Source organism: Anolis carolinensis, chromosome 2 (assembly GCF_035594765.1).
Source record: "Anolis carolinensis isolate JA03-04 chromosome 2, rAnoCar3.1.pri, whole genome shotgun sequence".
Classification (NCBI taxonomy): Eukaryota; Metazoa; Chordata; class Lepidosauria; order Squamata; family Dactyloidae; genus Anolis; species Anolis carolinensis.
Genome location: NC_085842.1, coordinates 242,470,919 through 242,484,556, shown reverse-complemented (window position 1 = coordinate 242,484,556; position 13,638 = coordinate 242,470,919). Strand labels below are relative to the sequence as shown.

General features: G+C 42.2%; 1 protein-coding gene across 3 annotated transcripts in view; it reads left to right on the top strand.

Moving 5' to 3' along the window:
• Nucleotides 1-13,638, top strand: part of smarca2 (SWI/SNF related, matrix associated, actin dependent regulator of chromatin, subfamily a, member 2) — a 154,079-nt gene that overhangs the window by 36,802 nt on the left and 103,639 nt on the right. For 2 of the 3 annotated variants that reach the window (XM_008103323.3, XM_008103324.3), the window contains exons 4-5: nucleotides 3,633-3,953; nucleotides 4,752-4,835. In XM_008103323.3, the coding sequence (XP_008101530.1) occupies nucleotides 3,633-3,953; nucleotides 4,752-4,835 (405 nt within the window). The remainder of the gene's footprint in view (nucleotides 1-3,632; nucleotides 3,954-4,751; nucleotides 4,836-13,638) is intronic. The other variant, XM_062971959.1, reaches the window with a different exon arrangement.

Sequence of the window (13,638 nt, the reverse complement as noted above, 5' to 3'; positions counted from 1 at the left end):
CTCATTATTCCTCATCTGTTACATGAAAATTAAGTAGCCAATTTCATAGATTTTGAGATGGATTGAAGAATGTGAATGGTAAATAGAAATATTTTTTTAAAAAGAACTATAGAATTAACTTTTAATATTGAAATATCCAAAAACCCACAGATACAGATTAATGGACAATAAAGCTTTTCCCCTTCCATTCTGTCATCTGTCGGTTCCATTCTATTGTACACTCTCTCCATTGCTGTCTTTCTCTTATACACACATATGGTTGAAAGTGAATATTTTAAAGATTTTGGTGTCAAAGAAAGTATGCATCTAAGACAGATGAATTTAGTATGCAGTCTTATGGCTTGTATATATTTTGTATTGAACGTCAATGTTTTCATGTTTGATGTTTTTATTTTATACATTGTTTAATTTTTTAAATTAACTTTTATATTTACACTTTTCTCAGAGTTTTTGTATAGATTTTAAATCTGTATTGTTTTTTAAATGTTAGGTTCCTTGTTTTTTAAATGTTGGCTCCCATTATTGGGATAAAGGTGGGATATACACGAATAATAACAATAATGGTGTTGGTGATAACACTCCATCTTTGGAGGTCTTTAAACAGAGTGTGGATGGGCATCATTCAGGAGTGCTTCGGTTGTATATTCTTGCATGGCAGGAAGTTGGACCTAATAGCCCTTGTGGTTCCTTCCAGCACTAAGATTCTGTGTTGAATTTTTTTGACTTTATATAATGTTAACAGTACAATGTGCAGATTCTTGGCAGCAGGGATACAGCTGCCTGCTTGTCTCTCAGGAATGCAGGCTGAAAAACTTTGGAGTACTTAGAGGAAGGGCAAGGGACGATAACATCTCTGCATGGATGTGCAGGCATAGTTAATTCCCAAGAGCCTGATCTATGCAATCAAATAACTATAGTGTTAATTTGATACCACTGACATTATTTGGAAATGTATATAAATTGGTTTTTGTTATTACTGGTGATACCTCAGTGGGAATCATGAACCTCTGTCGGAGTTGCAGTGGTGTTTGGTTGTAAGTGATCATGTCTACCAAAGGTAGACATTTCTTGTGTTCCTAGATTTGTTATCTTGGGGGAAAAACTCTATTTTTGCCAGATTAATTACCTGTTTATATATACTAAAGCCGGTGTCTAATAAATATGAAACATTTTAAATTGTTTACATTTATTTGATTTAAATGCAGTGAAGGATAGCTGTAAATTAGCACTTGTTAAGTGATGTCATAGTAACTGTAGTATGGTTGTCATGCAGGCCTGAAAATGTTGCGGCCTATCAAGGGCATATGCCTTGTGTTTTTCATATATGACCAGCTCTGCAAGAACAGGGAGAGAGGGTATCAAGCAATAGATAGGCCATAATACCTGACTGTGGGTTTCATTTGTCTTGTTTGGTTATAAGTTTTGCAGGCCTTCTTAGCTTGAAAAATTTATTTGCATTCCCTAACAGAACAATACTGAGAACATAGATGTTTGCTGGATGAAATATTATCAAAAGGGTATGAAAAATCTGTGGATTTTAGGATTATGCAGATGTAATGTACTAGATAGAGTCATAACTTTGTTCTTCATGTTAATGATGCCACCTGCCTTCTCAGAGCCTTCCCGTTGCATTCCCTTGGCTAGCATATCTGCTGCTCTTGTTTGTTTTTCAATGCTTATGGAAGACTGAGAAGGCCTCAGAAAGGTCAAATGGTCTTGTAGCAGCATATGCCGTCTGGTTGAGCTCTAAGAACAGAAGGTAGATATAATATACAGTTAATCTCTGGCAGTTTTTAAAAACAAATGAGCACTAACAGAAGCACATCATTCATGGCCCTATCCCCAAGGAATTGACAGTAGAAGCCAAGCACTTGCAATGAGGTTTAGGCATTTATACATAGCTTTAAAATGTTCCATAATTAAAACAGTTGCCTGGCATTCCAGAAGTTCCACAGAACAGAATGACAGCTACTTATTGACGATGATTTTAAGATAGTTTTAGTACATTGCTCTATCTTTTTGAAAAAACGTAGTTAATGCCTGTGTATTCATTTAGTTTACATGCCCTAAGTTGTGTAGTTCTGTATTTTCTTTTTGTTCATTTAATAAACAGTAACAACTTAGAAGTGACCTTCAGGTGGGATAATCTAATTGCATTCATCACGTATAGCTTTAGCTATTAGTATTTGAAGTATGTTTTATGTGGTCAGGCCAGGGGTATTCAATCCTCCCCACCTCCACCCCCATGGTTTTGCTATAGCTTCTATCACTAGTGAGATGAACTCCAGCTTATCCTTTTCCTGATTCTCACCAAGAGCACCAGTTGAGTAAATGAAGGTAAACATAACATTTCAGAACCTATTAGGGTTTTGCTCTTGCACAATTCTTCTCCTGCTTGATTGATATTCTGAAATCATAATGCTTGCCTTATAGTTGGAATGAGTATTACAAGCCTCCTGAAAACCATACTTCTACGCTTATATCTGCAACCATTGCAACATTAGTAACTGTGAATCACTGCCCTGATAATAAAGTAGTTATTTTATATGGTATGGGGCATACTAGCCACAAATATTAAACTAAATTTGTAGATGTTGAGAGTTTTAGTGAATAGTTTGGTCTAACAGGAGACTTTAAATATTTATTGTGGTAGAGATTTTTTAAAAACATCAAGTAATAATCTAAATCTAAGCAATATAGTAGTGTAACCTACATCAGTTTATATGAAAGATATTGCTGCTGCACTGCTTTTCTTCAAGTTTATAGAAGAAAGCAAAAGAACTGGAGCGTTGGAGTTTTATCTTTACCTTTTCAAGATTATTAAATCTTAATGTACTTTGTTCTGGGCTTTATCGGTATCTCTGATGTAAATGTATGTATATTATATTTCATATGTTTGAAATACAGTTTATTCAGAATATAATTATAAATTGAAGGGTTGTTTTTTTTTCATTTATTTTTTCGTACTGAAGGTCGGTAAATATTACCTGAACTTTAAGAAATCTTTATGGTTTTCCAGTTTGAGAAACAGGGAGAAAAGATCAATCAAAACAGATAATATTAACTTGTGTAAAACAATGAAAATTGTTCTCTATAGTGTCAAGTAGGCAGAACACCCTCATTGCCACAAAATGAACTGAGAAAAGGAAGCCAAGACCAGGAATTGTGATGATCTGACATCTTACATAGTCTTGCATAAACCCTTCCTCCTGCATATTTTAAACGATTTTCAAGCAGTAAATATATGAACCCTTTGTCTTAAACATTCTACTCATAATTTCAAACAAAAATAGTCTATATTTTTTCCAATTTTTTTTTTGGGGGGGGGCGATACGGAAGAGGGGGACTTTTCCCCCCAGATGTCTACGTTTTTCTTTCTTTTTGTGCTTTCACATATCTATGACAGTGATAATTTGCTGTTTGTGTTTTTTTAATTAGTTTAAATAAAAGTGCAAGCAGCTCTGCCTGAAGGAAAGGCTTTTTTTCTTTTCTTTCTAGCACTGTGAATATCTATTGGAACAACAATTCTTTATGGGAGAATGTACTCAACGGAGGTATCGAATTAAATATTAGGGCATAATTGTTGGCAGTAAGAAAGTAATAAATTATTGTCATTTTGTTTTATGCTGCAGGCTATATGTCTCCTCATCCATCTCCATTGGGCGCACCAGAGCATGTGTCTAGTCCAATGTCTGGAGGAGGTCCAACCCCACCACAAATGCCACCCAGCCAGCCGGGAACCATGATGCCAGGAGATCAGCAAGCTTTGAGTCAACCCAATAGAGGGCCTTCACCGTTCAGTCCTGTTCAGTTGCATCAACTCCGAGCTCAGATTTTAGCGTACAAGATGCTGGCTAGGGGTCAGCCAATCCCTGAAAATCTCCAACTTGCTGTTCAAGGGAAGAGGACACTACCTGGGATCCAGCAGCAACAGCCTCTTTACAAGGCATCTGGTAAACTTTTGCACTGTTGATCAGTCCCATTTACATCTACACAAGGATGAGGGACAACAAATGGCCTCAGTTAATGATTTATACATATAAAGATTAAAAGCTCCATCAATCTTTACATGAGGAGGCAGTATCTATGACTATAGAGAACAACAGAGCCCAGTTTCTTCCCTCTTTCTAGATTGGTGCATTCTGTATGGGCACATTGAAGAGCAATGCTCAGGACATTACAGGAAATAGGAGAGTCTGTGCATGTTTCCTCTCTTTCTATCTGTGTATTATGAGCAATTTTTGGTTCCTGAGTAATTTGAATAGCATGGACTTGCTCGATATGAAAAATACACCCAGATTTCCCACTCTTTGTAATGTCTTTATGTGCTGATGCTATGCTTGCCTGTGAGATGCCCACACCATAATTTATAGGGAGGGAAGAAACAAAGCTTCTTGAGCTTTTCTAGGAAATCTAAGATGGCTAGAATTTTTCTCCTTTGCTTGGAATTATTTTCTCCTTCCTTGGGGATGATTACCTTTTAGTATGAAATAGATGAAATTTAAAATCATCAAAGAAAAACAAAAACCCAGACACTTAAAAATACTGTAAGTACTATAGTCTTGCCGATGTATGCCTGCACACACTCACACCCTAATCCATACAAGATCAAGGGGAAAACAGACTCTTTGAAAGTGAACATGTATTGTATTATATGTCATACTAAAATTCACACTTGTGGCATAAAACCTATTTACTATATCTTTTGTGTGGCGTCTCTTAATAGACATATTTTCTTTATTTTTCTGCAGCAGTTGTTTCTATAGGTGGACAAGGAGTGGTTTTAGGAATGCCAGGACACTCAGCTGTTATGGCTCCAAAAACATGGCCAGAAGGTAAAAATAATAATGTAAACTGTTACCAGCTCTTTTAATACCGAAGCATTGTTGTGGTCTGGGAGAGAGGGGAGAAAAAAAAGCCATGGCATAGTTATTTTTTAAAAAAATTCCTTCTGTAGTGTGTTTGTGGTATAACTTTGCAGTAGTAGGGCAGATGAATTAGCTTCTTCCATGAGCTAGAATATAAGACTCTAACAGTACTTGTAATGCATTTTAAATTATTTTCACCATCTTTTCTCCCCAAATCTCCTTTTTGGCATATCTGCGTCATGCAGGGGTGCTTGTACATCAGTAAGAACAGTGTTCTGCCAAAACAATGAATGTAGCAGCTGAGTGATAAGACTGAAGCAAGAATAACACACTTTTCTTTCTGGGAAATGTGTTAGAATGTTCTATTCCTAGATATGCCAACCCACAATTTTTTTTAGAAGACTTTAAGATAATAATTTTATCTGAAAAATACCCCCCCCCCCTCCCCTGGTCTAAGGTTGGTTTTAATGACTTTCACCTCTGTTCTGTCCTCCTTTTTTCTTGAAAAGAAAGGGGCCTTTTAATTTTCTAATTGAAAATTGATCCAGTATTATCTAGTGTCCATTTGAATAAAATGTAAAAAATGACATTCAGTTTCTGAAATTTCAGACAATACACATTTACTATACACATCAGACATGTGAATAGCAGATAGACAGTTCTAAAATCCAGCCACCTTCTGATAGATTGCAGATCTTGACTCAAAAATAAAGTAATTGGATGGCACTGAATAGAAGCAGTTATTTTATTTCTATCCTATTGTCTGGAGTCTCTAAGGCTTTCCTCATTTGCCCCTCTATTTCCTGTGTTTTCTGTTTGTACAAACAATAATACAGTGATAATTAAGGAACAGTGATCATAACAAAGAACCAATAACAGACAATAGGCAATTAAGAAAAGAAAGCAGAAATGTATTGCATTAAAGGACAGTTCTCTCTGACTAGGTTTTCCAGTACTAGTGGTAATTATTTTCCCAGACACTCAGAGTAGTAGAAAATCCTTCTTTTCTGTAACATAACACTTTAGACAGGCATATTTGCCCTTCTGTAGCTTTCTACTTCCCTTCCATATGAAAACTATATATGAAAGAAACCATATTCCTTAATTGCAATACTTTTCCTTCACAAAGGACTAATGGAATAATCTCTTTGTTAGTATGTTTTGCATCTAGAGAGCATACATGTAGACACTTGAAAATAAGTTTCTTTTGAGTAATGTTTTAGTGAAGCACTTTCACATTACACAGCTGTAGTCCTATGAGTCCACTTTATCATTCTGTGAAATACAGGGATTTGTAATTTGGAGAGACACTAGAGCCCCCAACACAGAGACACAGTTGCAAATTTCCAAATTCCAAGGGATGTTGGCTTATAATTAAAATAGAATAATAGCACTATAAATTGTTTAGTGTGAAAAGGCCCCTGGACAAATGATCAAAAGGATGAGTAAAAGTAGGCATTTTGTAAAAGTAAGATGGTACCTTAGAGATACCATATATAACATCAATGGATACTAGTGATATCATATAATTACTTGAGCTGTCAAAGTGCCACAGAACAAACAAAACTATTTGGTTGTGTTTCTGTTCAAAATGTATCCATACAAAATAAATGTATTCATTATTGTATAAGCTTCACATTGTGAATAGCAGTTCTGAATACTAGGGCCTTGGTACCTGTTGGGTGTTGGTTCTTGGACCCCCGTGGATATCAAAATCTTCAGTGCTCAAGTCCTATTATTAACATGATTTAGTATAATGTTATCCTTTTTATAAAGTAGCAAAATGAATGTTTGCTTTTTGTAATTAAAAAAAATGAAGCCAAGGGTGGTTGAATCTATAGATAAAGGTTCTGAGGTTATGGAGAGCCAATTGTGTGTGTGTGTGTGTGTGTGTGTGTGTGTGTGTGTACACATTTTGACCCCCTGTCACGACCCAGGCTACAGAGCACCAATAACCATACGCAGAGGCCAGATTCTAACTAATATCTTTATTAAGGGAATATAAAAAGTTAATAAAAGCAAATGTAAAAGTTAGTCCAGAAGCAGACCTTTCAGGAAAGGTCAAAATTAGTCCAAAGAAACAATGTCCAATATGAAATATTAAGGTCCAAAGTTGTAATCCAATAACCGAAACACTCACCTTGCCAGGCAAAGTGAGGGGAGATGACAAGGTCCTTTAGTCCATGAACTTGAGCAAGGCTAGGAAATAACTTGATACTTGAAACAAGGCTTGAATCGTGGAACAAGGTAACGAGGAACAAGAACAAGGTCCGTGGAATAACTTGGTAAAATCCGTGAAACAAGGCAAGGTTTAGTCCTGGGAAACAAGGCAAGGTCCGTAGGTAAACAAAGGCTGGGAAACAGGAGCGAAGGCTGGAAACAAGGACAAGGCTTGAGCAGGAACGAGGCTTGAAACGGAGCGCGCTGTCCAGACACAACTCGCTCCGGAGGCTGACGAATTGACTCCGCAAAGTTACTCCGCGGGTAAAACACCTATATAGAGTCTAACTTTCCCGCCGAGAGCAGTTCTCTGGGAACCAGAAACGAAAGCTAATCTCTGAGACCAGATGTTTGACTCCTTAAAGATTCTCATGGAAAGCAGGCTTAATTGGCAAATTCTTAGCAATTATTCTCGCACTCCTGCGCGAGGCTGCTTCCAAACCTCTCTGTTGTTTACAAAACTCATGGCGAGAAAACACTGGAGATGTAGCCTCAGTATTTGTTTGACATACTTCTGGAACATAATCCTCTTGCAGGTGCAAGGTTCCCAGATCTGGCTGGGAAGAATCTGTCTGGGAAGAATCCAGTTCTGACTGGGAAGGTAAAAAACCCAAGTTTTCTTCTTCATCAGGCATCACAATGTCATGAGCAGGACTACAAGGCCCATGGGTCATCACACTATCCCCCTCCTCAAGCCCCCTCCCAAACTGGAACTCTCTCCCCGAGGCGCGAGGTCGTGGCTTGGCGGGATAGGTCTGATGGAAGCGACGGGTTAGATCAGGAGCGTGAACTGTGGAAGCGTCTTCCCAAGAGCGTTCCTCAGGGCCAAAACCCACCCAGTCAATGAGATATTGCAGGCGGCGGCGGTGAAAGCGAGAATCCAAAATGTCCTCAACCTCGAACTCCTCCTCCCCATTCATCAAAATAGGGACGGGGGCCGGCCGGTCTACATCTGGCCGCACACCATCCGCCGGAAGGAGCAGGGAGCGGTGAAACACTGGGTGAATGCGCATTGAACGCGGAAGTTGGAGTTTGAAAGTCACGGGGTTTAATTGCGCTACCACTGGATAGGGGCCAATGAAACGGGCATCCAACTTCCGGCAAGGGCGATGGGAGGGCAAAAAGCGAGTGGACAGGAAAACCCGATCTCCTACCTTGATTTCGGGGCCCGGTTGGCGATGTTTGTCCGCGTGACGTTTATAGTCCTCCTTGGCTTGGTCTAGTTGTTGGAGCAAAAGTTGTTGCACCGCTGTGAGTTCCTGCAGCCAATCCTCTGCTGCGGGAACTTCTGAAGTTTCAATGACAGGGGGAAAGAAACGTGGATGGAAGCCGTAGTTTGCAAAGAACGGCGTTTCTTTTGTAGAAGCTTGAACTCCATTGTTGTAGGCAAACTCCGACAGTGGTAACAGAGAAGCCCAATTGTCCTGTTGGTAGTTTACATAACAGCGAAGATACTGTTCCAAAGTGGCATTGGTGCGCTCCGTTTGCCCATCTGTTTGGGGATGATGAGCTGAAGATAAACGAGAGTCTATGCCCAATAGTTTTTGTAGTGCCTTCCAGAAACGAGAGGTGAATTGAGATCCACGGTCTGTGACCAAACTCTTGGGCAATCCATGTAGTCTGAAAACATGTTGAAGGAATAGATCTGCAGTCTCTTTGGCCGTGGGGAGGCCTTCACAGGGAATGAAATGGGCTAACTTGGTGAAAAGGTCCACCACCACTAGGATCGTGGTGAATCCACAGGAAGGTGGTAGGTCAGTGATGAAATCCGCAGAAATTATTTCCCATGGGCGAGATGGGGTAGGAAGGGGATGCAGAAGCCCTGAGGGCTTTTCCCTTCTTATCTTGGAGCGCTGGCATACTGGGCAGGTGTTGACATATTTTTCCACATCTTTGCGGATCTTGGGCCACCAGAAATCTCTTAGGATCAGATGCATGGTTTTAAATAGTCCGAAATGCCCTGCTGGTTTGCAGTCATGACACAGACGAAGTGCTTTTTCCCTGCCCGGTCCGGGTGGGATATAAACATGATTTCTATAACAAAGCAGTCCATCTTTAAGCGAAAAGGGAAAATGCAGACCTTGACGAAGTTGGTCCTGCGCCCAGGGATCTGCTTGCTGACTAGCCCTGATTTCTTGAGCACAGATGGGTCCTGGAGTGGAGGAAGTTGAACCAATGGGAGTGGATTTGGTGTTCCCCACTGTGAGCGTGGCAAAGTTCTCGGGTTGTAGTAGTTGGGATTCAAGGGTCTCCTTACGTCCTGCAGTGTATTCCGGTTTACGTGACAGGGCGTCTGCTTGCTTGGTTTGGGCTGGGGTCACATAATGAATCTGGAAGTTGAAACGTTCAAAGAATAAAGCCCAACGTTGCTGCCTCTGATTTAGCTTGCGGGCAGTTCTTAGATGTTCTAGATTCCGATGATCAGTGTGGACTTCAATGGGAAATTTGGCCCCTTCTAGCCAATGTCTCCAAGTTTCAAAAGCTGCCTTTATGGCTAATAGTTCCTTTTCCCAAATGGTATAGTTCCTCTCTGGTGCGGTTAGTTGACGAGAATAATAGGCACAAGGATGAAGGTGATCTCCCACCGGTTGTAGGAGCACAGCCCCAATTGCCACATCAGAGGCGTCCGCTTGCACCACAAAAAGGGTTTCAGGATCTGGATGCTGAAGGATTGGCTGGGATGTGAATAATTTCTTTAGTTGCTGGAACCCTTTCTCTGCTTGATCAGTCCAGCGGAAGGGCTGTTTACCACGGATGCAGCTAGTGATTGGGTCAGACCAGCGGGCAAAATCTGGAATGAACTTGCGGTAATAGTTCGCGAACCCCAAGAATCGCTGCACCTCCTTCTTGTTAGTTGGCGCCCGCCATTCCAATACTGCTGAAACCTTGGCTGGATCCATGGAGAGCCCTAGAGGCGAGATACGGTATCCAAGGAAATCTACCTCTTGTAGATCAAAAGCGCATTTTTCCAGCTTGGCATAAAGTCCATGATCCCGCAATCGTTGTAACACCATTTTGACGTGGTTCTCATGTTCTGATTGTGATCTAGAAAACACCAAAAAATCGTCCAGGTAGATTATCAAGAACCTATCTAGATAGTCCTGGAAAATGTCATTGACAAAATGCTGGAACGTTGCGGGAGCTCCGCATAATCCATAATTCATAACTCGGGACTCGAATAATCCGAATTTAGTCTGGAAGGCAGTCTTCCACTCGTCCCCTTCTCTGATGCGAACTAAGTTGTAAGCCCCCCGAAGGTCCAGCTTGGTGTAAACCTTGGCTCCTCGAAGTCGGTCTAGTAGATCCGAGATTAAGGGCAGGGGATAGCTGTTCCGCTTGGTGATATTATTCAATGCTCTGTAGTCCACCACCAAGCGTAATTCCCCTGACTTCTTCTTCACAAACATCACTGGGGAGGCAGCTGGGGATTGAGAGGGTCTGATGAATCCCTTGCGAAGGTTTGTCTCTATGAATTCCCTGAGAGCTTCTTGCTCTGGTTCAGTCAGGGAGTAGAGATGCCCTCGCGGGATCGGGGCCCCCTCCACCAAGTCTATGGCACAGTCATAAGGTCTATGTGGGGGTAATTTTTCGGCTTCTTTTTCATTGAATACATCCCAATACTCGGAGTACTTCTTTGGCAAGGTGATAATGGGCTCGGTGTCTGTGGCATGGCAGACCTTGGCTACGAGGCAATGGTTTTGGCAGTACCTTGAAGCAAACTGCAGTTCTCTGTTGGACCAGGAGATGCTTGGGTCGTGAAGTGTCAGCCATGGAATCCCCAAAATCACAGGGAAATGGGGAACCTCAGTAACAAAGAAGGAAATCTCTTCCATATGTTCCCTTATCCACATCCTGGTGGGTTCCGACCACTGGCTTACGGGGCCCGTCTTGAGAGGGCGGCCATCGATGGCTTGCACCACACGGGCATTCTTGAAGTCATGATATTGTAATCCCAGAGAGTCGGCATACTCTCTATCAATGAAATTGTTGGTAGCTCCTGAGTCTATCATGGCGTGGATCATGACGGGTCCCTTTTTTGCTGACCATAAGGTGACCACTAGAAGGAACAGGACCCCGGTTGGCGGCTCTTGAATGGGTTTCTTGACCGGGTTGGCGAGCCTCTCTACGCCCGGTCGTTGGCTTCCCCCGCCGGCTGTGTGCCAGCCGCCTCAGACGCCTTCGTCTCCGTGGAGGACGCCGCCGCAAGACGGGCGGCGGGCTTCCCTTTGGCTGGGCACTCTCTGGCGAAGTGGCCCCCATTCCCGCAATACCAACAGAGATTTAGGCGTTGGCGGCGGGCCTTCTCGGCGGCATCTAATCTGGGACGCACATTGCCCAACTGCATCGGCACCTCCTCGCTCCCTCTGGGGTATGGGGATGGTGGTGGGGGTCTCCACACTGGACGCGGCTGAACGCTGGCGGGAGCGGGGGGTTTTGCCCCAGCTCTACCGCTCTGGCCTCGTACCCACTGTTTCCTGTTGGCAATCATGACTTCGGCCCGTAAACATTGATCGATGAGTGCTTCAAGCGTTTGGGGAGGATCCACCTTGGAGATTTCCTCCAGCATTTCAATGTTGAGACCCTCCCGAAATTGTCCTCTGAGGGCAACATCGTTCCAGCCGGTGTTGTGGGCCAGCACTCGGAACTCGGCTATGTACTGAGACATGGGTCTGTCTCCTTGGAAGAGGCGGCGGAGTTTGTGCCCGGCTGCCTCCAAATTGTCCTCGATTCCCCAGGTCGCCTTAAGGTGGTCCAAGAAATGTTGCGCTGACCTTAGATGAGGGGAGGCTTGGTCGAACAGAGCCGTCGCCCAGTTAGCCGCTGGCCCGTCTAGGAGACTGTAAATCCACGCCACCTTGATGTCTTCCTGGGGAAACTCGGCATCACGGGCCTCTAGATAAGCTTGGCATTGGCGACGGAAAACATGAACCTTAGAAGCTTCTCCAGTAAACTTGGTTGGCAACGCCATGGCCGGAAGACGGATTCCGCGTTCCTTCAAACCCTTTATTTCCCCATCCTGTGCATTGAGCTTATCACGGATTCGGTCCACCTCATCCTTGTCGATGGTGTAGGTAATCGGCTGGCCGCCCGGCACGGTTCCGGTAGACATTCTGGCCTTGGTTAATTGGTGCTTATGGGTGGCGGAGTCAAACTGTCACGACCCAGGCTACAGAGCACCAATAACCATACGCAGAGGCCAGATTCTAACTAATATCTTTATTAAGGGAATATAAAAAGTTAATAAAAGCAAATGTAAAAGTTAGTCCAGAAGCAGACCTTTCAGGAAAGGTCAAAATTAGTCCAAAGAAACAATGTCCAATATGAAATATTAAGGTCCAAAGTTGTAATCCAATAACCGAAACACTCACCTTGCCAGGCAAAGTGAGGGGAGATGACAAGGTCCTTTAGTCCATGAACTTGAGCAAGGCTAGGAAATAACTTGATACTTGAAACAAGGCTTGAATCGTGGAACAAGGTAACGAGGAACAAGAACAAGGTCCGTGGAATAACTTGGTAAAATCCGTGAAACAAGGCAAGGTTTAGTCCTGGGAAACAAGGCAAGGTCCGTAGGTAAACAAAGGCTGGGAAACAGGAGCGAAGGCTGGAAACAAGGACAAGGCTTGAGCAGGAACGAGGCTTGAAACGGAGCGCGCTGTCCAGACACAACTCGCTCCGGAGGCTGACGAATTGACTCCGCAAAGTTACTCCGCGGGTAAAACACCTATATAGAGTCTAACTTTCCCGCCGAGAGCAGTTCTCTGGGAACCAGAAACGAAAGCTAATCTCTGAGACCAGATGTTTGACTCCTTAAAGATTCTCATGGAAAGCAGGCTTAATTGGCAAATTCTTAGCAATTATTCTCGCACTCCTGCGCGAGGCTGCTTCCAAACCTCTCTGTTGTTTACAAAACTCATGGCGAGAAAACACTGGAGATGTAGCCTCAGTATTTGTTTGACATACTTCTGGAACATAATCCTCTTGCAGGTGCAAGGTTCCCAGATCTGGCTGGGAAGAATCTGTCTGGGAAGAATCCAGTTCTGACTGGGAAGGTAAAAAACCCAAGTTTTCTTCTTCATCAGGCATCACAATGTCATGAGCAGGACTACAAGGCCCATGGGTCATCACACCCCCCTATATTTGCATAAGTCATAGTTTGCTGTTGTACCTGAAGCATTTAACTATGATTTGTGCATATTCTCCAAAACAGCTGAGTACCAAAGTTCAGAATTGATTTTCATTTATGATGTGGAAGGGAAATGTAATTCCTATTTATTTATTTATTTATTTATTTAAAGTAGTAAATTGGTTTTCAGTCACAATCATAGGATACTTAAAAGGGATTGTTTGGTAATTAGCTATAATAGTAAACTATGGCTTCCTAGAGCCAAGATGTTGGAAAGAAAATGGAGAATCCTAGCTAGTAGGGACTATGCAAGCCAAAAAAACCCCATCTGCCAAAATTGGCTAATGTAAACCAGACTTCAGATTTTTTTGGAAAAGTTATCACTTGACTTCTGCTTTTGTAAGGGAAATGTTTATTTCATATATA